The 26,261-nt window shown below is 42.2% G+C and overlaps 3 protein-coding genes across 4 annotated transcripts; 2 read left to right on the plus strand and 1 right to left on the minus strand.

Annotated features, from left to right (window-relative positions):
• Window positions 1-2,472: 2,472 nt before the first annotated feature.
• LOC147652976 (uncharacterized) lies at window positions 2,473-4,304 on the minus strand. Its single transcript, XM_086890409.1, has 2 exons — window positions 4,114-4,304; window positions 2,473-3,668 (listed from the first exon to the last, which is right to left on the minus strand). Exons 1-2 carry the CDS (start codon window positions 4,265-4,267, stop codon window positions 2,818-2,820), a joined length of 1,005 nt encoding a protein of 334 aa, XP_086746535.1. The 5' UTR covers window positions 4,268-4,304; the 3' UTR covers window positions 2,473-2,817.
• Window positions 4,305-4,393: 89 nt separating this feature from the next.
• LOC111928084 (uncharacterized) lies at window positions 4,394-7,320 on the plus strand. The gene is made up of 2 exons (XM_023925326.2): window positions 4,394-5,437; window positions 5,922-7,320. Exons 1-2 carry the CDS (start codon window positions 5,089-5,091, stop codon window positions 6,836-6,838), a joined length of 1,266 nt encoding a protein of 421 aa, XP_023781094.2. The 5' UTR covers window positions 4,394-5,088; the 3' UTR covers window positions 6,839-7,320.
• A 9,907-nt stretch (window positions 7,321-17,227) lies between these two features.
• On the plus strand, window positions 17,228-23,870 carry CHRNA9 (cholinergic receptor nicotinic alpha 9 subunit). 2 transcript variants are annotated; one of them, XM_023925325.2, is made up of 5 exons: window positions 17,228-17,324; window positions 19,581-19,726; window positions 20,578-20,732; window positions 21,384-21,916; window positions 23,225-23,870. In XM_023925325.2, the coding sequence occupies exons 1-5, from the start codon at window positions 17,255-17,257 to the stop codon at window positions 23,779-23,781; spliced, it is 1,461 nt and encodes a 486-aa protein (XP_023781093.1). In that variant the 5' UTR covers window positions 17,228-17,254; the 3' UTR covers window positions 23,782-23,870. The 2 variants fall into 2 exon arrangements, with proteins under 2 accessions (XP_023781093.1, XP_023781092.1); XM_023925324.2 differs by lacking the exon at window positions 17,228-17,324 and adding an exon at window positions 17,693-17,800.
• Window positions 23,871-26,261: the final 2,391 nt, after the last annotated feature.

A 26,261-nucleotide genomic window follows, 5' to 3' on the forward strand; every position in this document is an offset into this window, starting at 1 on the left:
AAAAGGAATAGTATTTCATTTTGATAATTCAACTGCCATACTCTTCTGTAATGAGACCACATCAAAAAGTGGACCTGCAGTCTCATGAGGTTGTTTGCAGAGCAGATGAGTCAGAGCCTCTCTCTTTCCATGCTGCAGCTCACTAAACCTGCGCTGAGTTTAATAATTTCCATTCCCTTCAGGACAGAGTCAACCCTGGAGAACTGCAAAGGGAAGAGAATCTTGCTGGCAGAAATGGGAGATACAGTCTTCAAGATGGTATCTTCAATTCAGGTGCCAACACCCCAGTTGAAATTGATGGAAACCCAGATCCCTTCTTCAAAGGGATAATTATACAAAAAGAATAATAATAAAGAAAATACTATTACTGTCTTCTGCAGGACAAGGTGGGGAAATTTTGTGAAAAAAGAAAAAATCTGGTCTTGCATCAGTGCTTACTGTATGGTTAGAGGTGTAGTGGCAGGCATGTTCCTGAAGCTTTGGCCCAGGAAGCCTTCCTTTATTTTCTGCACTCACACTGGGCTTGACTGCACTCTGCCTGTGGGAGCATTACCATGTGTTGTATCACTAGATTTTTCAGGTTAATTTTGCTGCTTAGTTTTCCTCCAGGAGTCTTCAGAGGTCTTTATTTTTCCTGTCTCCCTGATGGAAAGGAGATAGCTAGTGACACTTCCACTCAGGTTAGGATGAACAAATCCAGCAATGGGGATGGGTTCAAGGGGCTGGCAAAGGCTGGGAAGCTTTTCCTGGTTCATGAGAGCCACTGGCAGCACCTGATGCACCACTGGCCTAGCCCAGCTTTTGCAGCCACTGTCACAGAAAACTAAGAAAATTAATTGTGGGTTTGGGTTTTTTTTTAAGCTACCTTCTTTGGGTGACATTAAGTACAGGGGTTAGAGGTGGGTGTTAAAATACTCTCCTGGTTCTGGAGCTTTTTCACAGGGGCTCAGATACGGTGGGGGAGTTTCTTGTGATCGGTGCCGATTGGTGAATAAACTCAAATATACTGTGTGGCTTAACCACAGGGACCTGTTTTCTTTCTCTGCCGGAAACACCTGTCAAAAAGGCTGTGTTCACTTGGGCTGTATAAAGAAAAGCCCCAAATGGAACTTCCAGCCTTATAGCATACCAAGTGAGGTGATACTCAATACACTGGTTTAAATTCAAAGCATCTCACTGTGCCAACTGGATATGAAAAAAATTATGGCTCTTAATTAAAAGAGAATAAAGGAACTAATGATGCATAATTACCAAAGAAATACCTATCACTCTTACTAAATTGGCTAAATTACAAGAAGACTATGATTGCACTCAGAGTCTGAAACTAAATACATGTGGAGAGTCTCTCTTACATGGGGAGAGTGATTTATGATAACAGAAACAGAAGCTGAGGGCAACTGAGGACCTGGGGTTTTCTTAACCTCAGGCAGTAAGATCTGCCTGGTCCTTCACCCAAAGAGCCACCTATTGGGCTGTGGGGTTGAGTTCCCCTGGAGACAGGCAATCCAGTTGCTGTAGTAACTTCTGTGGATCAGCTGACTGAAAGTGTCCAAAAAGCTGCTGGTCCCCAAGTAATGCATCAATGCATACTGGCACCTGACCAAGGCTCCCTGATGACCAAGCCAGTGGATCCAGATTCATATTCATGAATATGAGCAAGATGACTGGGACAAGGCCTCAGCATCACAGCGTGCTAATGCTGCAACAGCTTGTAGTAAAGCTGTAGAAAGGGAGCTACCAAATGTATGCCAGGGAATTAACAGATTGATGTCTACTATCACAGCTGTTTCTGCAGAGGGAGCTTCTTCTAACTAAAGATCCTCTTGGAACTAGCTAGAGGACTGAGCAGTGCAGTATGGTGCTGGCTGTTTTCTGAACATCTAGTTGTCAGCTTGTCCAGTAGTGTCCTCAACACACAGCTGCAAAGCACTACACAGGATGCTATTTCTTCAAACATCCTTATGTATGAAAGCTGACACTCAACCTTGTTATAATGATGCTTCTCAGGCACTAGTCATTTAACCTGTGTTAAAAGTCTAACAAGTGCATCAATTACAGAGTGAGTGTTATTTATGTTAGCTATCTCTTTATGTCCTCTGCCACTTTTGAACTGAGTAGGGTCAACTTTGGTGTGTTCAGACTTCAATTAAAGGCTACTTCTGGTCAGTATCTAGGTTTGATACATCCTTTCAAGAGGAATCAGTGAAGGATACTATGAATTGTCAAGGGGAAGGCTTGTAAGGAGAGTGAGACTTCAGCAGCAATAGGTGAGGTTGCACACAGCTGCAATGGAACTGCAGTTTGGACAACAGAGTAACTACACTGCTGGTGTCACATGATCACCAGCTGTCAGCTTTACCTCTCATCACACTAGACAGCAAAAAAAATGTAGGCTTGAATCAAGTTACAGTGCCACCACTGCAACGAATGGCCTTTGACCAGGGTGTAAAAAAAAAAACCAACCTAGAGAAGTTTTTGAAAGAAATCACCATTTAATGTAAGATTATACAAGGTCAAAGTGCAATTAGAACAAACATGCTTAACACCATGTGCACTGCCCCACAAGCCCCAGATTTAAAACCATGACACTTCATTCTTAAAATCACCACAGATGTGAAGTCACCTTCTACTTGTTCCACCCATTCTCTCTAACTTTACAGAGTACTGAAAATTTAGTTTGTATGAAGTATAAAATTTGTGCATTGCAGAAGATACCCTCTACTATGAAAGTGCAACAGATAGACAGTCTTTTTCAGAATTTTCACCACCACCTTGCCATTCTATTAATCACTTTGAGGAAATACCCATTAGATACTCCTAATTAGTGTTCCCCAGCCAGAAGGAATGCACCCCATACTGGTTTGGAGGAAGTCCAGAAAATCTTAGACCAGAGCAGAAAACAGTGAGGAACTCCCTCTTTGTCACAGCCATACCATTCAAATGCACAAAGAGAGGGCCCTCTCCTCGTGGCCGCACTGCCACGTAGACACGGAGAGCTTCGACAGGGCATACCCACGTCTCTTGACATAGTCTCAGTTGGATCAAACACCTCTGTTGGCCCACATGAGATGGATGCAGAAAAAGGGTTGCGCTTCCTTCTGTCAGCCGGAGGTCACTCAAGTACAGGAGCTCTGGCTGTACTATATTTTGGTGATTTACCACTATCTCTTCTATATGGAGCACGCCAAAATAAGCTACAGTAAAAATGGCACGGAACAGCATACACTCATAAGGACAGCTACACACAGACTCCAGAGTTCCCAGGAGAGATCTTAACACTTCAATTGTTACAGGAGAGAATTCATCATTTGAATGGCGAGTCCGAGTCCTGTGTTTCAGCCTTGACATCATGAAACAGATAAGAGGATCTGGAAGAGGATCAGGATGATCTACCATTCTGGAGATGAAGGACAGTCCTTCCATATACATTATTATTTTTGTGGGAGGCAGATCCTGGGACTCCATGGTGACCAGAAACTCTCTAATTTGTTCAATTGGAATTGGCCAGACTGCAGATAGAGCCTTGCCTTCTCTAAAGGAAAGGAAGTTTTCCAGGCCTTCATGGTAGACCTGCCATAAGTGCCTCTCTCTCGAGTCCTCCAGTAACAGCAGAGCCTTCAGGGGACAAGGGCCCAAGGAATGCTTCTCAGGAACCTGGCTGGGCTTATCTGCTGAAAGAAAACCATGTTAGTAATGGCAAGCAAAAGCAGATAGAAGTTCCCTCCCTTTCAACACAGCCTTTACTTGAACTTTTCCGAATAAAAGCCTGTCCTATGCATTCTTATGACTGCAGAGTTTCCAGCAGCTAGAACACTGGAGAAGGATTACATTCTCAAAACCCATAAACCCCCATCTTTTAGTCTTTTTAAAGCAATGTCTCAAGCCTGGTGACAGATCTGACTCCCTATTGTAAGGTTTCTGTGACCTCAGGCCTCCATCAGTGGGCAGGAGTGGCTGGGAGTGACACAGGCACCGCAAAGTAACAGTATATCCAGGAGTGCACAGAGGTCTCAGAAGCCTTCCAGCAGTGTAGTCAGACCACATGGAAGAACCTGGCAGGACTCTACTCACCTCCCCCCCGGCAGTCAGCCGCCCCGCCAAGGGCACACTCACCAGCTCCTTCCCCGCTGCCAGCCTCCGCTCCCCTGGCCCCACACGGACCATCCGGACCGCACGGCAGCCACCCCATGCCGGGCTCCCCCCGCAGCCGTGCCAGCAGAGCCCAGAAGGGTGAAGGGGCAGAGGGCTGCTCAACCCTTCTCTGCATCACCAACAAAATAGCAGCCACGCGGTGAGAACCACGAACAGCCAACTCCTCGACCGTGCTGCCCTTTTACACCCTGGCCGTCTTTTCCGAATTGGAACGCCCCCTTTACGTGCCCTTCTGCGACCCTATCGGAGCCTGAGGGTCCGTGTGGGGGTGCTCCCGTCCTGTCCCCTCCGCTCCTCACGGCTCTGCGGGGGAGTTACCTGCACCGGGACTTCCAGGACCTGGAAACCGCCTAAATGGCCCATTATCGCCTCCATTGTGCTGCATGAGAGGGCGAGAGAAGGAGATGGAGCTTCCCCGGGTGATTTAACCTGTTCGTCCCTGGTCCTGTTCCCCTCCCCTGCCACAAACCTGTGCTATTTTGTTGCTAAAAGGAGAGAGCCGGCAGCAGGGGGAAGTACAAACGCGCTACAGGTCTCTACGACGGCCAGGAGTAATGGCCAAACCTTGGGCGAGAGGAAGCTCCCGGGGAAGGACCCGCCCGGGTCCCTGTACGGCTTTCTTCAAAGGGAGAGACCAAAAGCTCAAGCTGTCGGCTGAGGAACCTGCTAGCTTTGCTTTTTTTCTTAGGGTTTTTCTGGGATAGCTACTGGGGAAAGGCAGCTGTGTCGTTAAACTGTGCAGAAGCATCTCAGTGCGTTGCCTGTACTTAATAGCGAAGGAGGGCTGATCAGTAATTCAGAACCCCAAGCTATTCTTTACCAAACCTGGAAACCACGTCTTGAGGAGCCCAGGAGAATATTGGGAGGTAACATAAGTACTTTTATCTGCTTTTGAACCTTATCAGTAAATCCAATTACATTCCAAACTCTGGCAGAATGCGTAATAAACGCCTGGATGTTTCACACATTCCAGCTCTCGGGCCGCGCCCGCTTCCTCTTCCTCCTCCGGACCTCTGGGGCTGTTCCGAGACGAGCTCTGTGAGTGGCCCTCCGGCCATAAAAAGGGTCCCCAGGGCTCATCTCGGGGAGTCTCAGCTCGGTGCTGCGGCTGCTCGTCCTCCTGCCATGGCCTGCACTGCCAGCGCTCCGGCCGCGCCTGCCCACGCTCATTTCTGGGAGATGCTGTCACTGCTGGCCCGGGAGCCGGGTATGGAGTGGCTGGAGCTGAGCCTTGCTGGGCAGGCTGTCACCTCCCCTCCTCGCAGCCGAGAAGCACCGAGGAGAGGTAAATTCCGGGCCGGGAGCTGCCGCGGGGCACCGCATCGCCCGCGGCCGTGCCTCCTCCCGGGAGGCTCCTTGGTTCTGCTCGGCTTCTTGAGTGAGGATGGAGGGATGTGTCGAGAGAGCTCTCCCTCCTGGGCTGGGAAATAACGAAACCGCCTGGAGAGAGTGTGCTGTGTAACCTATGTTGTTGCAACTTCTGTAAGCTACCCCTTGGTTTAAATATTGCTTTATTTTTGTCTTCTCCGTTGCTACTCTGCAACCTTGTAAATTCACGGAGTGTTGCCACATCCAGCGCCTGAAATGGGCTTGATATGTTGCTTGTTTTTCATTTGAAAAAATATGCATGTGTGTGTGAGCCGTCTGTCAGATAAACTCACAGCATTATCTGGAGGAGTGATGCACTCGGGAGTACTGTCTTTATTGCTGCTTAAGTAGTATGCTTGTGCCTCTGGTCACCGCGTGCTAATGCGGATCTTCTCTTGCAGGAGGAGAGATGAATTACCATCAGCAGCATTCCTTGGGACCTTGGCCTCTGAAGACTTTGTCGTTGTTGGAGCGCTCAGGAGACAGTAGGCTTTGGGAAGCCTACCTCGAAGGACTGAAGAAATTCCTTGTCTTTAGGGAAATCATGGGAATGCCTGCAGCCTGGCCAATTCCAGTGGAGCAAATTAGAGGGTTTTTGGCTGTGGAATCTAACTTTTCCGCCTCGAAGACACTCCTATACATGGCAGCACTTTCTTACTTATCAAAATTGACTTGTAGCTCTGATCCTCTGCAAGATCCTATAACCTGTTGCATGGTGACCGGGTTGAAACGTCGAGTGGGTATCCTGAGGGATATATACTTGCCTATAACAATTGAGATATTGCGATCTCTCTTAGGAGCTCTGGAGTCTGTGTGCATAACTCATTATGAATGCTTACTGTTTCGTGCAGTATTTACCGTAGCTTTTTTTGGGGCACTTCGAATAGGAGAGATGGTGGCAAAGCACCGTAATGTACTGCAGCCGGAGCTGCTGTATCTGAGTGATATCCAGCTGATGGCGAGGAAAGTGCTGCTTTTTCTGCCTTACTCTCCTGTGGATCAGGAGAGGCACGTCATCAGCCTAGCGCTGTCCGGAGAGCCATGGGTGTGCCCCGTCCTGGCCCTCCGCAGCTATTTGACAGCTCGCTCGCAGCACGAAGGGCCACTGTTCGTGCACTCGGACTTGAGGTCTGTAACGAAGAGGGAGTTCCTGGCCGTTCTCCGATGTGCCCTGAGCCTGCTGGGGCTGTGTCCGGAGCAGTTCGGCGTGCATTCCTTCTGGATGGGGACTGCCGTCACCGCTGCGCGCTGCGGGTACCCTGGGGAAGATGTCACTCGCCTGGCACGATGGCCCTGTATGATCCCAGGAAGATTCTAACCACGGGCACCAGCAGGAAAATAGAAGCTAGCGAATCATCCTCTTTATGTAGAGTCATCTTTAGCTGTATAGTTTAGAAGATAATCAATCATCCTCTTTATGTAGAGTCAACTTTAGCTGTATAGTTTAGAAGCTAATCAATCACCCTCTTTATGTAGAGTCATCTTTAGCTGTATAGTTTAGAAGCTAATCAATCACCCTCTTTATGTAAACTTTAGCTGTATAGTTTAGAAGCTAATCAATCACCCTCTTTATGTAGAGTCAACTTTAGCCTTTGACAAGAATTTAGTATTAACACTTGAAATTAATTTTCTACCTCACAGTGGGGTGATCCTAAGTTCACTCAGAACTTGTTTGTTCTGTCTGTATTTGAAGGTAAGGGGAATGTTTACCCTTTGTGCATAGACTGTATTTTTATCTTGTATATTTATATTTTTAGCTTTATTATCTTGAGGTAATAAATATTGCCTTTTTAAAAACAACTTCTGCCTATTAGTACTATTGTTGCTCTTTACTCAGAAATCATAATCTTGGCTTTGAGAGCAAAGAATGACAAACTGAGAAAAGTCACTTTTTCATTCTTTGCTCTCAAAGAAAACCTGAGCTTTTAAGGTAATAGTTGTAAAGAGGAAGTAGCCATGATGATTGCTCAAGAATACTGGGAAAATGGATACCTGTCTTATCTGTAATTTGTATGTCTCTGACACATGACGCAGAAAAGAGAATAATTTCTAATTTAATTCTATTTTTAGAATAATTTCTAATTATAATTAGAATTTCTAATTTTTGCCTACACTCTATATCTATAGCCAGAGTTTTGATCTTGTACCCCTCCTAAGTGGAAGTAAAACCTCAGAAGTAGCACCACCTGCTCCTCCTTCCCCACTGACCTGGCTGTCTGCAGAGTTGTTCCTCTCACATATTTTCACCTCACTTTTTTCTGGCTGCAATTACACCTGCACAATAATTTTTTTTCCTCTTAGATATGTTATCACAGAGTCATTACCACCATTTCTAATTGGCTCAGGCTTGGCCAGCAGCACGGCTGTCCTGGAGCCATTTGGCATTGAAGAAGCTTCTGGCAGCTTCTCACAGAAGCCAACCCTGTAGCCCCCTGCCATAAAACCTGGCCACGTGCACCCAATTCATTTTCATTTTTCATTTTGCTGTTCTAAAGAATAAAAAAAGAATAGGTAATAAGAAGGGTATTTACTTCAAGGTGTAAAATGGGGAACTATTTCAACCCACATTTTTCCCTACCATGTTAATTAACGGTTTCAAGCATTTTTATCATGTTAATGGTGAAAGGCTAAGCATACTGTCTCTAGAAAAAGCTGAAAACTCTTGTACTACTGATGACTCTACTACTCTACTACTTCTACACACTATTGTGGGAATTCACTGTATTATGTGCAGATACTGGTAAATCATTCATGTGGAACTCAAACTCCTAAAATTTCTAGAATTTATAATTGTTAATTTAAGCTGTTAGACCCTTCAAGAACATAGGGGAAGTAATAGAATAATAGAATCACAGACTTGCTTGTGTTTAGTCCTTAAAGACCACCCAGTTCCAACCTCCCTGCCATAGACAGGGACACCTTTGGTAACTTGACCAGGTTACTCAGAGCTCCATCCAGCCTTGAACACCTCTGGGAATGGGGCATCCACAACTTCTCTGGGGAAACTCTGGGAGTATCTTACCACTCTCAAAGTAAAAAAAAAATCCTAATATCTGATCTAAACCTACTGTCTTTTAGTTGGATCCATTTCTGATTGTTCTGCCACTACATGTTCCTGTAAAAAATCCCTCTCAATCTTTATTTTAGGCTCCATCCAGGTACTGGAAGGACACAACTAGGTCACACCTAAGCCTTCTCTTTTTCAGGCTGAACAACCCAATTCTTTAGCCTTTCCTCATAGGAGAGGTGCTCCATCCCTCTAACCAACTTGGTGGCTCTCCTCTAACAGGTCTGTGTCCTTCCTGTGCTGGGACCCCAGAGCTGGTGCAGCCCTGCAGGTGGGGTCTCAGCAGAGCAGAGCAGAGGGACAGAATCCCCTCCCTGGCCCTGCTGCCCACGGTGCTCTGGATGCAGCCCAGGACACGTTTGGCTCTCTGGGCTGGGAGTGCCCATGGCTGGGTCATGTCCAGGCTCTCTGCCAGCAGCATCACCAAGTCCCCCTCAGCAGGGCTGCTCTGGATCTGTTCATCCCCCAGCCTGTGTTGAGACCAGGGTTTGTCCAGACTGAGGTGCTGCATCCTGTACTCGTTAAACCGTGAGGTCCACTTCTTGAGCTTGTCCAGACCTCTCTGGATGACCTTGGGTCCCTTGGGAGTCTCAACAGCACCAGTCAGCTTGGTGTCATCTGTAAATTTGCTGAGGGTGCACTCAATCCCTTCATCTATGTCATTAATGAAGATATTAGATAACACTGACCCCAATAAGGATCCCTGAGGGACACCCCTGAAGGGCACACTGATGTCCATCAGGACTCTGAGCCATTGACCGCTACCCTCTGGATGTGGCCTTCCTATCAATTTCTTATCCATCTAACAGTCCACCATCAAATCCATCTCTCTCCAATTTAGAGAGAAGGGTGTTGTGGACTAATCAGGTCCCATAGACTTATTTGTGTTCAGGTTCTTCAGGTGGTGATAAACTTGATCTTCTCTTACAAGCGCTCTGCTTCCCCAGTCCCCCTCCTGCTGTCTACCTGCTCAAGAGGTGTGGGAAGAAAGGCTGATATTAGAGACTGAAGCAGAAAATTTGTTGAGTACCTCAGCCTTTTCCTCATCCATTTCTACCAATTTTCTAACATTGTTTTCAAGGAAGCTACACCTTCTTTGAGGTTCCTTTCCTGGTTTATATATCTGTGCTTAGAGCTTTTTTTAAATTAAAAAAAATCAGAAATTTTTCTTCTACACCTGGTTGGTATGTATTTGATTCCATTCTGATTGTGAAGCTTATATCAAATACATATTCCTTAGAATGACAGAAATAACGTACTTCAGTACTAATCAAACAAGTGTAAATCTTATGTCCTTATAGAGCTAAAATTTTAATTTTTTTAAAATAGTACTTTAGAATTCATAATCCTAAAAGCAATGAAATTTGAAAATACTTACTTATTTTCATATCTACTGAAAACAAAGTAGATAACAAAATATCTGCCAGGCTTCACACTAGGATCCATCAGTATATCTTGCTTGCAGAATGAAAGCATCCTCTGCTAGTCTGACTAAGCAGTGTTCAGTGTCCTTTGACAGCCAAGACACAAGTCCAGAAAATGGAGAATAAATAGCCAAATGCCTTTAAACCTTTTACAGTTTTCTTTACAGTGGTTACATGGAAAGTTATTTGTGCTATAAAAAGTGTTGAGAAGACTTTTTGAGACAAACTGCTCATGTAAGCAACTATGTCTCACATACTTGTTTCTTTATCTGTAACCAACACCTGAAGTATAGCTAGGAGAAGAGAACCCTTGTAGACTGAGGTGTTGCACTGATTTGCTGCTTGAAACATCCCCAAAGTGCCTTTTACATACCTACCCACAAGTCTTTGTTGCCTTGACTTCTTCCTTCTACTTGCTTTCAGACATGTGATATTTCATCAGTTGTGATGTTAGCTGCACATTGAAGAGACTTGGTCATTCCTCCCCGTATTCCTCTAGCAAGGAGAACACTGCCATTCTGCAGCAGCTGTAGTAGCAGCGTGCTGGGCACCACATACCAGTGCTCTGCTTACCCTGCTCGTGCTCGTGCTGTTGGAGATGCTTCATTTCATATTCTCAAGTCATTCCTCCTCAGGAGGCCTGTAATTACTAATGTTGCAGACTTAGAAACTGTATAGAATTTGAAACTACATGTATTTTAATATATCTAAAGGAAAGCCAGTGTTTTTCAGTCAAGGTAGGTGAAAAAGGCTGTTTTGGATTGTTGTGATGCAAGCTTGGCCAGAAGTATTAGTGTAGTGCCAAATGCACCAATTGCTCACTGAACCATCTCTTCCAGTGAGATCTCATAATGTGTTGCTGTCTTGCTCTCTGAGGCTGGCTGTGTATTCACTGTCATGTCTTGCTTAACCACACCAGCTACCTAAATTGCCTTGAAATACTGGCAGAAGAGAATGACAGAACAATGTGTATCATAAATCCTATGCTTTTTTCCTTATGTATATCTTTCCACCAAGAACAAATCAATTATCCATCAGAGTCCAGCAGAGACCGTACCTCAATTATTAAAACCATTGAATAAGAAGTAGCTGTCTCGTATGGCAATGTAATATGCTCCTTTTGTTAGAGCCCAGGATTAAAGCAAATATGGAATTGATTGTTAAAATTGTTCCATGTTCTAGGAATATTCTTATATTAAGTCTTTGCTACTAGTTTAAGGAACTGGTTCTTGTACTTTTATACACATTTCCCAGAAGCTACAATAACTGCAGGATGATTGTAGGATAGTCTGACTTCTCATATCTCTGTTATGGCTATAAACCACACTAATCCCTCTTGCATTTTATCCAACATTTGTTCTGTTTCAGAATAAAAATACACTTCCTTAAGCTAAAGGCAGCTGAGCAATTGGTGAAGATACTTCACAGCCCCCTGCCAATTATTGGCAAGCAAGGAGCAAATGTTTTCCAAAGCACACAAACCAATCAGATATGATATGTGGTTATAGTAATAATTTAATGTTAAAGCACTTTTTTTTTTTTTCCCCTTAACAGCTTTTATACCTCATATCACCTTCCACAGTACTTGAAAAATAGCAGCTATTTAAGCGTGTAAGATTCAGGTCAGTATTATAGGCTAACACTTTTAGATGGCAAATCCTATGTCTTTATTGGCAAAAAAAAAAAGCTTTTTCAGCCCACTCAGCCAAAGAAAAGATGTTCCTTGGTGCTGACTCCCTGTATTAACTTATTTTTTCCCCTTGGAAGTACCTAATTTCAATACATTTGTTATGGGTTGAAAAGAAGAAAACAGTATCAAGTCTTGAGACAACTGCTTGGAATTTTGCTGATGAAAACTGACAGTGTGAATACAGCCTATCTTAACTGAGCCATTGTGCTTAGAGATACTTAAGAAAAGGGATGTTGTATTCAGCTGAAATGGTGGTGCTTTGTTCCCAAGATAAGATGACTTTCTTGTGCCAGAATGAGTGTAGCTGCAGACTTTGAATAAATCAGCAGGTTTACTAAAATGTTTTGCTGAAGAGGAAATATTTTTGCTTAAACTATAGCATAATGTCCACTGCTAGGACATTTTAAAGAATGTCAGTACTCATGTACCATAAGATGTTTCAGTAGCTAAACTCATGATTTATCAAAAGTTCTTTTCCCTCAGGGATGTGTAGTTGCTGCTTGCTTTATCCCACAGGGAGGTTTGTTTAGCCTAAATGCATTGTGGTAATTTAGAGTTGTGTTCTTCCCCACGTAGTTGTGCTGTATTTTGTGTTGCAGGGTGGATGTGAGCTTACCAGGAAACATAGGTTTTCAGGAAATGCTAAGCCCTCTATGCTGGTGCTCCTGTGGTTGTGATGAGTTTTGGTAGTGTTTTAAAGGGATGTTCCTATCTACCTCTACATTTTGGAGAGAGTGAAACTTAGTTTTGAGTTAGTGTCTAAACTGTTGCCCTTCATCTCGCCTCTTCAGACACTGGTTTAATGTCTGGGGTTTTCTGTGATACATGTACAAGCTGGGGCACCTGGAGCTGTCTTCAGCCTGCAATGGTAGCTGGAAGACTTCCCTATACTCCAAAAGCTGAGGTGGTGTGCTGCCTTCCATGCCTCAAGAGTGATCATCAAGAGGAAGATGTTTGAGTCTGTCAGCACACTTGTAACAGTGTAGGAATTTTTCTCTAATTCAGCTTGGTTTGGAGCATCAGGCTGCCTGATCAGAGCAAATTTCTGGTTTGTGTCTAGGCCCAGAGGTTGTCTCTGTCTTTGCCTAGAGCACAGCTTCTGTAATTGGCCATTCAAAGGCATGCTACAAAGCTGGAAATTATCCCAGTGAGAAAGAGCTGTATGTAAAATAGCTTTCTGATACCTACAGTTATAAACTAGCTTTGTCCTTAACCCTGCCAGATACTGATGGACGAAATACTAATGAGCTTGTAAGCATTGTGGTGGAAAAGGAGTAACCTGCTGCATGTTAGAGCACATTTAGTAATAGCAGACTTCTAGGTTCAGAAAGTTTCTCTTTGGGGCTGGGAGATGGTTGGCAGAGCTGCCTGTGTAAGTGTACCCAAACAATTTATACTGAGAAAACCTCACAGCTGTAACATGCAAATGAGGATTTCCCACCTCTGGAAAACGTGGCTAATACATTATCTACATTATCTCTTGACCTAGAATTGTGAATGCTTCCTAATGTATTTCCTATCTTCCGTGTGCACAGCAGGGTGGAAGAAAATATGAATGAGTATGTTGGTTTTGGGTGGTAGGGGATTTTTAGAGAGAAGTAAGGAGGAGGCAGTAGGTGGGTGAGAAAAAATGAGGTGGAGAGAAACATGTTGCATCTAAATGAAGTGCTGTGTTCTCTAGAGCAGGCTCGCTGAGGCTGTTCTGCTGGCAGCAAGAGCTGTCCTTACCCATGCTGTTATGACCAGTTAGTCTAAGGAGAGAAGTCTGACTCTGAACAGTTAGTGTGCTGCTTGACCCTATCACAAGATAATATTCAGTAGCAAATGCTGTGAAGGAAGTGAATGCAACAGCTTCTGTGGGGAAAAATTGGCAGGAAGGCAAGTAGAAGCAGACTGTGAGACATTTCTTACAAACTGTGCTTAGAAACCAATCTGTTCTTCTTTATTGTTCTCTGATGAAGGGATGGATTATAAATGGTACAGACGGCCTTGAGGCCTGTGACAGTACAGTATCTGCAGCTTTTCCAGTTGAAGGCTTGAAAACTATTAATGGTTTTTATGCAAAAAGGGGTAAGAATCCATTAAAAAAAATCTGAAAATGTACATGTAAAAACCTTAGACTCAAGAGCAAATTATCGTTTTTTGCAGAAGAAGAAGGATTGAAAAAACAAAATTCTAAATATGTTTTTACACTTCTTACCTACACTGCTTATAGTTTGGCTAAGATATACACCTAACTTTGGAAGTTTTAATATGAAGGAGATCTCAGCTATGTAATCTCCAGTCTGTTCTTAGATCACATTCAAAGTCAAACTTCCCTTATAGTACAGTGAATTTAGATTTTTAATGATGTCCGCATAATAGTGTATGTGTGTCTAGAAGCATGAAAAGTTACATGTGTTCCATGAGTGGTGTACAAGCCCGGTGCACCAATGAATGGTCTGCTCTTGTCCCACTGTGCGTGTGAACACAGCGCTCTGCTCTGATAATATCCAATACTCACTGCCACGAATTCAAACGCTTGAACAAAGCATGCGGGAGCAAGGCTGGATATTGTGCCATGGGCCTTACATCCCTCCCCGCATCAGCAGAAGCAGCCTGTGCTCCAAATGCGGTGTTGTACGGACTCACAGCTGATGCCAATGGCTGGTGTTCGCTCCCTGGAAACCCTCCCGGGACCGGTCTCTGCTGGCTCCTGCCGAGAAGGAGGTCTGGAAAAACCCCGGATTCAGCCACCAAAAGGTTTTGTTCCTTCTGCTCATCTTTCGCTTTGAAAGAACATCTTGTCTCCCCGTGTCTTACATCGGGCGTAAGGCGAGCGATCTGCGGAGCGGATGGAGGCAGGCTGTGGTGCCTTGTGATTGATTCTCGGCTGATTTTCCGCCCCGTCCCTGGGGTGGATCAGTGGGCTGGGTGACAGGGACATCTGCTGGCAGAGACACTCCGGCGGCATCCCTGTGAATGCTGCTGGCAGCCACCCTGCTTCTGGCAGTGCTGATGGCTTCATTCTAACTCCCGAATGCTCGTGACTCAAATTATCTTTGTCAGCGGCTTCTTATCTGGTATTGCTTTCTGACTTGGTAGCAGAGATTTTTACTGTGAAGAAAGACAGCTCTTTACCTATAAATTTAAGATCTATTCAAAAGTTAAACGGGATGTTTGATCTGGGGCTAGTATTGCCGTAGATCTTTCCAAAAGTTAAAACTGTGTTCTGAGGAGGTGTGGGTTTATAGACGAATCTCTCAGATCAACGAGAAATTAATGTTAATGCTCGGCATCATTCGTACAAAATGAATACATTAGGGATATTCTGACTAAAAATACAAATCAGATATCTTGTGAACAAACATAAAGAAACCAAATGGTCTGTCATACTAACATTGTTAAATTTCTTGTGTCTTCGGTATTGAAAAGGCTTTTGGATGTATTTTAGTTTACTTTTGCAAGCACTGTGCAATCAATGCATCATCTCAAACATAACAAACACGTCTAATATATGTGTGCTCATGTTTACCTGGCTGTATGTCCAGCGTGATGACTGAAAATATTATAGGTTATAAATCCCAGCTTATGATCTATCCCTTTACAAAATTATAATTAATATTATGGAACTGTATGTGCATCAATAAGAATAAATTGGGTAAACAACATGTAAATATGCTTTATGTTTTTTTGGGGAACCTGTTGTTTCCCTTCAAGAAGACTTTGTTACAGTAGATGTGTATGGTACTTTAATATGTGTTCTTATGCAAATTATGCAATATCTTATGCAAATTAAAGTACCTCAGTCCACACTGCTTGGCATGTGTGTATTGCTGGTGTAACAGGTCACATGGTTGTCTCAAGCCTGTGGTAGAGCAAGGCTAGTTCTGGTTCCAGTAGTGTTTACAGCAACTCTCTTGAGGCAGCACCCCTGATCACTCCTGTGATTACAGCAAGAGATGTCATGCAGTAGCTCCTTGCTGATAGAATGGCAATTTATTGCAGACTAAAATTATCCCCTGGGAATGCACTTATCTGACTGTATTCAAAAATCTTTCATCTTCTGTCCATGATTTTTGTTGTCTGTAGCACCATATACCTTCATCTCACAGAGGATGCAGGTCATTACATACTGCCTAGGGGCTGCTCTGACCTTTTTGACTTCTAAACAATTTTCCATTGTTTTACTCCTTTGACAATTTAGCAAATGAAATGACAGAGATGGATTTCATTACAGGAGCTTTTACTGAAATTATTTATTGCTGACCTAGTAAAGCTGGCAATAATTGTAATTGATTTATAAATCCCACAAAAGCACAAACATTAGCCAGTGGCTGCTTGTAATACTGCTGTGTAGAAATTATGTTTATGGAGGGATAATTTTCTTCTAGCCAAAAGACTGTGCAAGAGTAAAGCAACAGTATTTTATGTTTTCTTTGGATCAGGACTATCCTGGACCAATTTTTTTTCTGGTAACTCCTTCTATATTTTCACTTTCTGTTCTAGTGACTCTTTTCTGTTCTAAAAGGATGGCAAAATGGACTGCAGTATATCATCAGGAAGGATGGATTGGACTGTGGGGAGAAGAAAATAATCTCTTGTCTGAGAAACTTGAAAGAAAATGTCTGTGATACTAGGAAGCTTACTTGACAACATGAGAAATATACACAGAGCTATTGAACTTCTGGCCATCAGGGTGAGATGGAAGGCCAGGTGAGGTATTGTTTCATGTTTGTATTTTCTCCTGAAACTCTTTTGGCTAAATGTTAAGTGTGGTCTAGTAACAGTAAATTTTTGTCAAGTTCACCCGTGAAAAATTGTACTGTACAAGGGAAATGGCATTTTACCTGCAAAGTCTGGTTTTGCTCCTGATTTACTGTGTTGAATACTGGTCTCCAAGTTGTCTACACCTGTTGAAGTTCTTGTTTGCACAGTGATATTGGGCTACTGCAAATATCAGATGTGTTTTCTGACTTTGGTGCAACTGCATCTCTTCCACGTGGCAATATTTTAGTAATGACAACCTTGTTTTAACAGCATGGAAGTAAGTAGGCTGTGGCTGTGGGTATTGGGATATTTTTTTCTGTTTGATATTAGATGTGTGATGTACAGGGTTACTATTCCTGTTAAAGCACCAAGTCAGATCACTTTTTTGTGAAGGTCCACAAATTCCACAGAACTGGTTCTGAGCGGGCTATTGCAGAACATAAGTGCAGTAAAACAAAACCCTCCAAAGAACTGTAAAAGGATTTGTCATAAATGAGACGAAATCTTACATTTGTGGTACAAATGCAATGGAATACAATTTTCACAGTGATACCCAATCTGTTGGTTTTGTGTCTCAGCATCAGGCTGAGAGCAGGCAGCGCTCAGGTTACCAGGAGAGGGAGGGAGCCCATGATCGCTGTAGGACTCTGCCAGCTGCTGAGGGAGCACACTTCTAGAAGCTCGTCAGTGTATCAGCACCTTGATGCTACTGTACAACTTGATTTACTCTTTGGATAGTTTTGCATGGTGGTAAACACTTTTTGTGTTCTTGGGTGAGCAGTTTTATTTATTTAAAGTCCAGAAATGAAGATAAGGAGCCTCTCCTCCTTTTACGTCTCTCTGTGGTTGCTGTTCACAGCAGTGATACTCAAAGGTGAGAATGCTGCTTGCTAGCAAAATGTTGCCCTGAGGTTCATTTTATTCAGATAGGATCTTGTGACCCGATGTACCCTACGTGGCTGAGCCCCAGAAGTGTTTAATCTGTTTAGTTTTACTTTGTCTCACTGATGCATGAACAAAATTATCATGTACGGAACCAGAACTGCAGCGCTGTCAGGGAAGCTGTGATCTATTGGGATGTCTTTTTAGTCAGGAAGATTTGCTCTGAGCTCTTAAATTAGTCCAGGAAGTCGATGTGAATCACCAGAGAGAGATGTACTCCGCAGTACTTGTTCCCTACATGTTGCCACCTGGCATTTGCGCAAGTCTTGCGAGTGTGTGAGCGATTGAAATGCTGAAGTGATGACTCAAACAATTGGCCATTTGCAAAAGCAGCGGGTGCTCTGATGAGGCTGGATTTGCACCACACAACCGAAGATGAGGTTTTGAACCTGCATAAGAACACGCCAGGTACAAAGGGGTGAGCACCCATCGCCAGAGGTCACCACGACTAATTAACCTTTGTTTGGCAACAAGATAAACAATGTTTTGAGCCAGATAAGGGAAAAGACCGATAAGAAGCAGAACCTGTGAGATGGGATAATACTTTATCGTGTATGCTGATAATCGGTCCTCTCCGTTATCTACTCTTGTCCCTGCCTCCTTTTTCTTTCTTTTCCTCCTATATTTTCTTGAATGTAGTCTTTATGCTTTTATATTGTTTCATTTCTATAGATAATAACGGGTACGACCACGGACCTCTTTCCCATTGTTGGAATTGATGCTACTTTTAACATTGTTTTTTTGTAGCTTTAGTTAGGGGGTTGTTCGCCTTTGCCCAGGGGGAGGGGAATTGAAGTTTCTCTTCAAAAGACTGTTCACCGTGTGACATTTGATGAGTTTAACATCTACAGATGGGGAGTAGCCAGAAGGTACACAGGGAATAAACAAACATTAAAGGGCATTACTCCTCCGGAGACACCTGGTCTGGGTAAAGATTGATAAGAAAACCCAGGAATGAGGGCCCAATTAGTATCGAAGGCAAAGAGATCAATAATCAACGGGTGATTGAACACTAAGAATTGTGTAATTTGAACGTGAATTTCTTTGGGATTTTTATGTATAAATAGGTGAAAATTTGGTAAATAATTATGTATGGTGGAATGATTTTCATTTCACAACCTGGGCATGTGTAGATGAAATAATTTCTATTGCATGTCCTGCTCAGAATACCATCCTGCCCAGAATAAAGTGATGCCTAATTCTCTAACATTGAAAATACTTCCTTGGAAAGTTTCCCTTTTCCCTGTCGTTTCAGCGACACACACCATTGCAACCAAATTGTTCTAAAATAAACCTGCCATACATAAATACATGTATTTATACATAACCCACTTTGTTTCACTCTTATCCATCCCAAGGGATCTATTAAGAACCTCAGTTACCCCACCTTCAGGGGTGGGTTGTAACAGAGTGGTTTTCTTGTCCTTGCCCTTTGCTTCCAGAAATTTGTGAATCTGTGTAAAGATGATACAGAGGCTGCCTAGAGAAACTGTGATGTACAAAACAGTATGAAACAGCAAAAGTGTAATTTAAACCCTCAAGTTTCGGTCAATTATCTTTAATTAAAAAAAAAAAAATATTACTTGAAGTTATTTCTTTTTAGATAAATCTTTAAATCTTTAAATCCAGATAGCAAGAAGCATCTTCAAATACATGGTTTGGAAAATATGTTGGTGCACAGATGTATTCACATATTATGCAATTGCCAGCTTGTGAAGAAAAGCAGCTCAGACATTTTACAGGTGGTAGTTAAAAAAGAAAAAAGACTAAATTCTGGAAGTAGAAGGAATCTTACCAGTGCTGCATTTGGGAACATATCAAAAACCTGTGAGGAAGTGTGATTTCAGACCTTGCTGACTGGAAGTCAATAATATCTGCCTGTGAAAGCCTTTGGTAAAATAAAAGTAATTATATTTACTTACAAAAAATGTAGGCATAGCTGCATAGAGATATGCTCACATAGTGGGTGTGAAAAGCTTAAGTTAGCTATTCATCTGCTCCAGGTGAACGCTGTCTTTATTTGAATAACTTCTTCAGGTACACTTCTGTACCTGAACTAATGATATTCTACCATATATGAATGATAAATATGATTATAGCAAATACTGCCTGAAGCAGTAGAAAGAGGGTGTTTTCTGATGCTGCTCAGCGCTTAATCTGATGTCCTGAACAAGTCTGTGTCATCTAGCTGCAGAATCAGCCAAAGGAAAATATGCTCACATGCTGTTCAATGAACTGTTTGAAGACTACTCCAATGCTCTAAGGCCAGTGGAAGACACAGATAAAGTACTGAATGTCACCCTTCAGATCACATTGTCCCAAATTAAAGACATGGTGAGTAAAAGCACGGTTCTGTTTTTCTAAAAAGATGCAGGAATATACTAGCTGTAAGCCTTTTGTTTGGAATAGGAAAAGCAACCTTCATGTTGTTGTGACAACTTCAGAAATGTTTCCTCACAGGAGGAGAGAGGGGGTGGCCCGAGGGGGTGGGGGTGTGTCTTGTTCTCCAGTTTTTTGCACATTCTTCTCTGGCTGCAACTCTTAAGGCTTCCATTATAAGTCTGGAAATTTAGAGCCGCTGAATTTTCAAGACTTCTTTTGTAGTTAAGTGTTGGTATCACCCCCTCCAGGCAACTTTTGCTGCGTTTTAAATACAGCAAATGCTTTTTCTAAGATGCAATTAGTTTCTACATAAAATCTCTAAAATTAGCCTTCAGTAATTTTTATAAATATGTTTTTTTTAGATACACTTTTAAGGCAAAAGAAAATGTGTCTGGAAGAAGAAGGGAAGATTTTTTTTTGTGACTTCTGAATAATAATTTCAAGGCCTCGCCAAGCTCTTGAAGAATTTCTTAGCCTGAATCTGTTAGCTATTTGCTATTCTGAAGCTCACAAAAGGAAATTAGGAAGAACTGGGAGAGTTAGACACTGTGATTAGAACTAGAGAAGGTGCTGAGAGAAGAAGGTTTACACAAGCAAAAGTCCAAACCAATGATTTCCCTGCACAGTGTATGGGCTTAGTTGACTAATTCTAGGCATCTCTAATAACTAGAGAATTATTCTGTGGCCTGTCAGTATTCTGGCCTGTTTTGAGCACTACAACAAAGCCATATCACAAATGCTGTCTGTGTCTGAGATGTGATTTTGTCATCTTCAGCTAGAAATGTTTCTACATTTTTATTCAGGATGAAAGGAACCAAATTTTGTCAGCTTACTTATGGATTCGACAAAGCTGGTATGATGCATACCTCAGATGGGACAAAGATAAATATGATGGGTTGGATTCCATCAGGATTCCAAGCAATTTGGTTTGGAGACCAGATATTGTCCTATATAACAAGTGAGTGTGGCTGGAGAAAATCAGCTTGCATATTTGAGGGAGGGAGGGGGTTAGAGGAGTAACTGGCCTACAGAGATTGAACTTTCATCTCTACCTTACCTTAGCAAGGGATATGTTTGTTGTCTTAACATTTGTTGTTGATAATCTAAATATTTTGCAATAAAGCTATAGACAAGATCTGAAAATTATGCTACACAGCAAAGCTTTTCTGGATTTCTCTGCACTGGGAATTGAACACCCTGGCTGTCTGAGGTGCTTTCTGCTGAGGCTCCTAGAGAACCCTGGAAGATTGTCCACAAACAGATGATACATAAAGGCTGCACTCCTTGTCTGCTCTCCTAGGCCAATAATGACCTGCAGATTGTTTTCAACTTTTAATGGACTCTTATCCTACTGTGTCCTGCCTGAGGTCAAGTTTGAGGAAACTATGGCAAACAAACACAATATAATTTAGCAGCACTGATATCTGGCATTCATGGGCACTCATACCTGTAAATAATGCTTAAGAGTAAGTTCCTACTAAAATTCAGTGTAAATATGATTTCAGAAGCATGTTTTTAATGGTGTGAAAGGAGGGTCTTCTCCATTGCACTCCTTTTCTGGCCAACACCCTTGTCTGTTAATCCTGATTGTCATTTTTCTGTATTTTAGGGCTGATGATGACTTTTCAGAGCCAGTAAATACTAATGTAGTGCTGAGATATGATGGAAAAATCACTTGGGATGCACCTGCCATCACAAAGAGCTCTTGTGTAGTGGATGTGTCTTACTTTCCTTTTGACAGCCAGCAGTGCAACCTTACCTTTGGGTCCTGGACCTATAATGGTAATCAGGTAGACATCATCAATTCTCTTGATAGTGGTGACCTCTCTGACTTCATAGAAGATGTGGAATGGGAGATTCATGGTATGCCAGCAGTTAAGAATGTTATCACTTATGGCTGCTGTTCTGAGCCTTATCCAGATGTGACCTTCACGCTGATTTTGAAAAGGAAGTCCTCTTTCTACATATTTAATTTGTTGCTTCCTTGCATTTTGATCTCCTTCCTGGCCCCACTGGGATTCTATCTCCCTGCAGACTCTGGTGAGAAAGTGTCTCTGGGTGTTACAGTTCTTCTTGCTCTAACTGTGTTCCAGCTGATGGTTGCAGAGATCATGCCCCCATCTGAAAATGTTCCTTTGATAGGTGAGCTTTACACACTTTGTCTTTAAGCATGACTTATTAATAGCAGGGCTGTATATCAGGGAATCTAAGTAATTTGTGATTTCTCAGAAGATAAATTTGCTACATTTTTGCAACAGTGAAGTACTTAAAATACGTGAGGAATTTGTATAGGTATGCTGCAGTTTTTACAAGTTATTTTATGTTTATTTTAAATTATACATTAGCTTGCTATTTTATATTTATTAAATATAGTTAGTTATTTAGAATTATGGTATCACATCTTGAAATAAAGTTACTAATGGAAAACAATTTTAGAACTAACACATGAAGTATAATCAAGAGCTATAAGCACAAGGTCAGACTGTTTCAAGATATGTTTCTGTCAGATCCAGATAGTTGGATGGCCTGGCTGGCATACTCAAAGTTGACTTAATATCTGACAATTGCTTCATTGGATTATAGCTCCTGGGAACCCATTATGCTGAAATTTAATTTATATCCTGGAGTTCAGAAAAGTTCATGTGCAATGAAAGGAACCTAGCTTAGTCTGTTTTCTCTATTCCCACACTCTCCCTTGCCATCCTTTCCAGTCCCTTTGAAACTGGGCTCAGGTCACACCTGTCTGTGGCACATCCTGTGTCACTGCTGTCAGCCCTTGCTTTTCCTGCTGCAGAGCAGGGCTGGGAGCTGCCTCTCTGCATAGGTTGCTTGGGTGGTCAGCTGTGTTCTTCAGCTGCCAAAAACAAGGCCAGAGGAGCACAGCTTGTATTCTCTTCAGCTCTGTGCTCTGACCTCTGAGCTGGCACTACACTGGTGGTGGATACCAGCAAAGTCTGCATATTCACTGACATGTTTGAGTGGGAAAACACAGATCTGCTGGAGTGGGGTGCACCAACAGCTCAAACTAGGGGTTATCATCACTGTTGTTAATACATGAAGAAGTGGGATTTCCAAGGTGCCCTGTGAAACCATTGACATGGGGACTTTGCAGACACTATGAAAAAGGCAAAGCTCTTGAGAAACATTTTTGAGCTGCTTTCTGAATGGATGTGTTTCAAGTAATCAGAGGTTTTAACATGCAAATATTTACCCTGCTAATACAGTAGTCACATACTCATCTAATAGACATACCAGTGATGTGTAGGAGATTTTATTTTAACGGCTTCTATCTTTGTTTTTAAATGGTGAATTGTGATCTAAGAAAATTAAGGTAATTAAAACTTTGTTTCATTTGCATTTATACTCAACACTATGTTGTCACATTGTTACTTCTCATTTATTTTTTTTATTAGAGTAACATCTTTAATATGATTTAATTTTGTGTTCTAGGAAAGTACTATATAGCAACTATGACCATGATCACAGCTTCCACTGCATTGACAATCATTATAATGAATCTCCATCATTGTGGCTCAGAAGCAAAGCCTGTTCCACAGTGGGCCAAGGTGGTTATTTTGGACTATATGTCAAAAATCTTTTTTGTTTATGATGTGGGTGAAAATTGCACAAGTCCAAAAAGAGAGAAGGAAGAAGAATATAGGTTTGAGGGGGATGATGGATGTCAGAGGAGGCACAAAGAGGTAAGGAGTTCTCTTTCCGCTAGGAATGATGACTGCAATCTCAAGGAAAAACTCAATGGAAATTGGAATAAAAGCTATGGGGTAAATGGTGAAAATGTTAGGGAGACTGTTAATTGCTGTTCTTGTTACAAAATGCTGATTAAAAATATTGAGTATATTGCTAATTGTGTTAGAGACCATAAAGCAAACCGGGCCAAAGGAATTGAGTGGAAAAAAGTTGCAAAAGTGATGGACAGGTTTTTCATGTGGATTTTCTTTATCATGGTGTTTTTTATGAGTGTACTGATCATTGGAAAAGCTGCTTAACCGAAAATGAATATATTCCTTTTGTAAATCTGGATAGTCTATGTTTGTTTGTTTAGGAGGAGTTCTGTGTTTAGGGGTGCTTTTGAGATCATTGCCTTGAATTCTGTAACAATAAACAAATGGATTCTGTAGGCTGTGACAGTGAGTTGAGACATTGCATAACTGAGGACTTTGCTGGTGACTGTCCTTGCCTTTTAGTTTGGGTGTGCTGATGAGGCTGCAGGATGAGCAGTCAGTGTTCTGCCATGGTGGGTGGTGGCCGTGACTTCAGGCTGTCTGGGCCAGAGCATTGCAGCAGTGGAGCAGACAGCCTAGCAGGGAATTGTGTATTCACAGGGCTGCATCTCTGCACTTTGTAATTTGATCAGCCCTTTCACTCTTCCAGGGGAAAAAGAAAGTGTATTTGTGACATGATGACATTTTCTGGAGATCATCCCTTCATGGCATTGCCTTTTTCCCTTTTATTTCAGCTTGACTAGAAAAATTATGGTTTTTGTTACAGCTCACTGACCACTGTTCCTATAATTTCATAGGCTCTACATGTCTATATGCCTTTAGTTTTTAATATGGTTGAGCTTACTAAAAGTGGTCTTCCTCTTTATCATTTTCTGCTGCTGAATGTTACTCTATGGTCACCATGGCTCCAGTAAGACAGATTCCCTGGGTTTCTTCCCCACTGAGTCAGAGGATCCCTTTTCAATTCTTTCTCTTGAGTCTAATAATAGACAGAACTTCTCCTGTCCTTCCTACATGTCTCATTGCCCTGGGCATTAGTGCAAGATGTGCGTTTAAATGCTACTTGAGCCTGCTAAAATAGGAGGCTGTGACTTCTGTCTTCTCTCACTGTATTTACCTACCAGTGTTCACCCTTTGTGTCCCTTGTTCACTCTTACAAGCTCTTTAATACTTAAATTTTAAACAGTTTACAGGAATGCCAAGGTTGCTCTGTGCATTACTTATCACAAAATCATGATCTTACAGACTCATTAAAGTAGTGCCATAATCAACACTCCTTGCTCAACACCTTCATGCTTACATGTATGGGAGAATGTTTGTTGCTGACAACACCAAAACCCCCTCTTCTGTCTGTTAATTTCTGTTGACCCTTTCAGACTGATAGAGCTCTGGAGGATGTCTCTTGTAATAAAGTAAGAAACTGGTACCCCGGGCATGCCCATGGCAAATAAATTGCTTTGGCAAAGCACCTTGAACTTTGAAACCATGATATTCTAGATGCTTGGGAGAGGCAGAATGGCATTGTAATGGATCCCAGTCAAAAGTTCATGTGATAAAACTAGTTTTCATAATTATTGCACTGAATAGGAGCATACCTGTGAATCAGTAACTTAAGAGCAAGGAGCTAAACTGGTAAAGTGATGCAGTTGTTATGTCCAAATTTATTAGAAGGAAGGGAATTGTGCTTTTTATTTTGATGATGTAAATGATGCATTGAATTGCTAATGGCAGGTTTTCTTTTGTGTGGAATAATTAACACTGTAAACTTATCTGGATTCTCATACATAATGCAAGCCTTAAAGTCCAGGTTTTAATGTAAAGCTAAACTGGCTGTCTAGCCAAAAATAAACTCAGTACGTGGAAAAAGTCTCAAGTGTGTTCCCTGTGTATAACCAGTTCCCACTCAAGCGGGGTAACTTTGAGTAGCTCCTTTAGAAGACAAGCTGTTCATTTTCATTCACTGCAGAAAAACGATTGCATCCATTTGCCACGTAGTTCAGGGTTTGGCACTTACACTGCCTGCTCGAAGAAACGGGTTTGCTCTTTGTTGTGGAAAAATATACTGTCTGTAAAGCTGAGGGAGTAAGGTATTTAAAGATAAGGGTAAAATATTCAGAACATGAGTCTTCAGCATGGAAAACTGATGATCAAGGGTTTATTTAAGGCTTATGGGTGGCATAAAGAGCTACTGTTCACAGTTTTACAATGCAGGAACAGGGTACATGAAATGTACACAGTGTGTGGCAGTGGAGGAGTCTGTACAACATGTGATAAGGCTGAGGAGCTCTTTGCAACAGGATTGGTGAATGCCAAAAGATTATAGGGATTTCAAGACTTAAGGGAAAAAATAAAAGAAAAATCTGTTGGTATACTTCTAAATACAGTCACCAAGCATTTAAAGGAGGAGCAATATTTTAGGGATTCATGACTACATGTTCTTCAGTGCTCTTCATCCCACTAGTGGCACCCACTTGAGGCAGCTTCAAGATTTAGACAACCCTTTAGTCTGACTCAGAATATCTTTCTTAGAAATGCAGATTTTGTCCACATCACTCTGTTCAAAGCAAACGGCTGCAGCTGTGAGCTTTCCATGTGAAACTTTGCAATCATAGGTGGACTGTGGGCCTCTATCATGCTGGTGATTTTTCAGTACTCTGCATGCTTGAATGATGATGTTGAAATCATGTTTTGCAATTCCCTAGTAGTTTTTATGTGAAAATGTGATGGTATATCACACCAAGAAA

The sequence above is a fragment of the Cyanistes caeruleus genome, chromosome 5 (genome assembly GCF_971803275.1).
Source record: "Cyanistes caeruleus chromosome 5, bCyaCae1.hap1.1, whole genome shotgun sequence".
In the NCBI taxonomy this organism is placed as follows: domain Eukaryota; kingdom Metazoa; phylum Chordata; class Aves; order Passeriformes; family Paridae; genus Cyanistes; species Cyanistes caeruleus.

What these genes read in the sequence shown, in the direction of transcription:
- LOC147652976 (XM_086890409.1), bottom strand. Translation starts at nt 4,267, where the DNA reads ATGCAGAGAAGGGTTGAGCAGCCCTCTGCCCCTTCACCCTTCTGGGCT. An exon ending in TGGCAGCGGGGAAGGAGCTG is followed by an intron (nt 3,669 to 4,113) that starts GTGAGTGTGCCC and finishes TTCTTTCAGCAG; the next exon opens with ATAAGCCCAGCCAGGTTCCT.
- LOC111928084 (XM_023925326.2), top strand. Translation starts at nt 5,089, where the DNA reads ATGCGTAATAAACGCCTGGATGTTTCACACATTCCAGCTCTCGGGCCG. An exon ending in CCGAGAAGCACCGAGGAGAG is followed by an intron (nt 5,438 to 5,921) that starts GTAAATTCCGGG and finishes CTTCTCTTGCAG; the next exon opens with GAGGAGAGATGAATTACCAT.
- CHRNA9 (XM_023925325.2), top strand. Translation starts at nt 17,255, where the DNA reads ATGAAGATAAGGAGCCTCTCCTCCTTTTACGTCTCTCTGTGGTTGCTG. An exon ending in CACAGCAGTGATACTCAAAG is followed by an intron (nt 17,325 to 19,580) that starts GTGAGAATGCTG and finishes TGTGTCATCTAG; the next exon opens with CTGCAGAATCAGCCAAAGGA. An exon ending in TGAAAATGTTCCTTTGATAG is followed by an intron (nt 21,917 to 23,224) that starts GTGAGCTTTACA and finishes TTTGTGTTCTAG; the next exon opens with GAAAGTACTATATAGCAACT.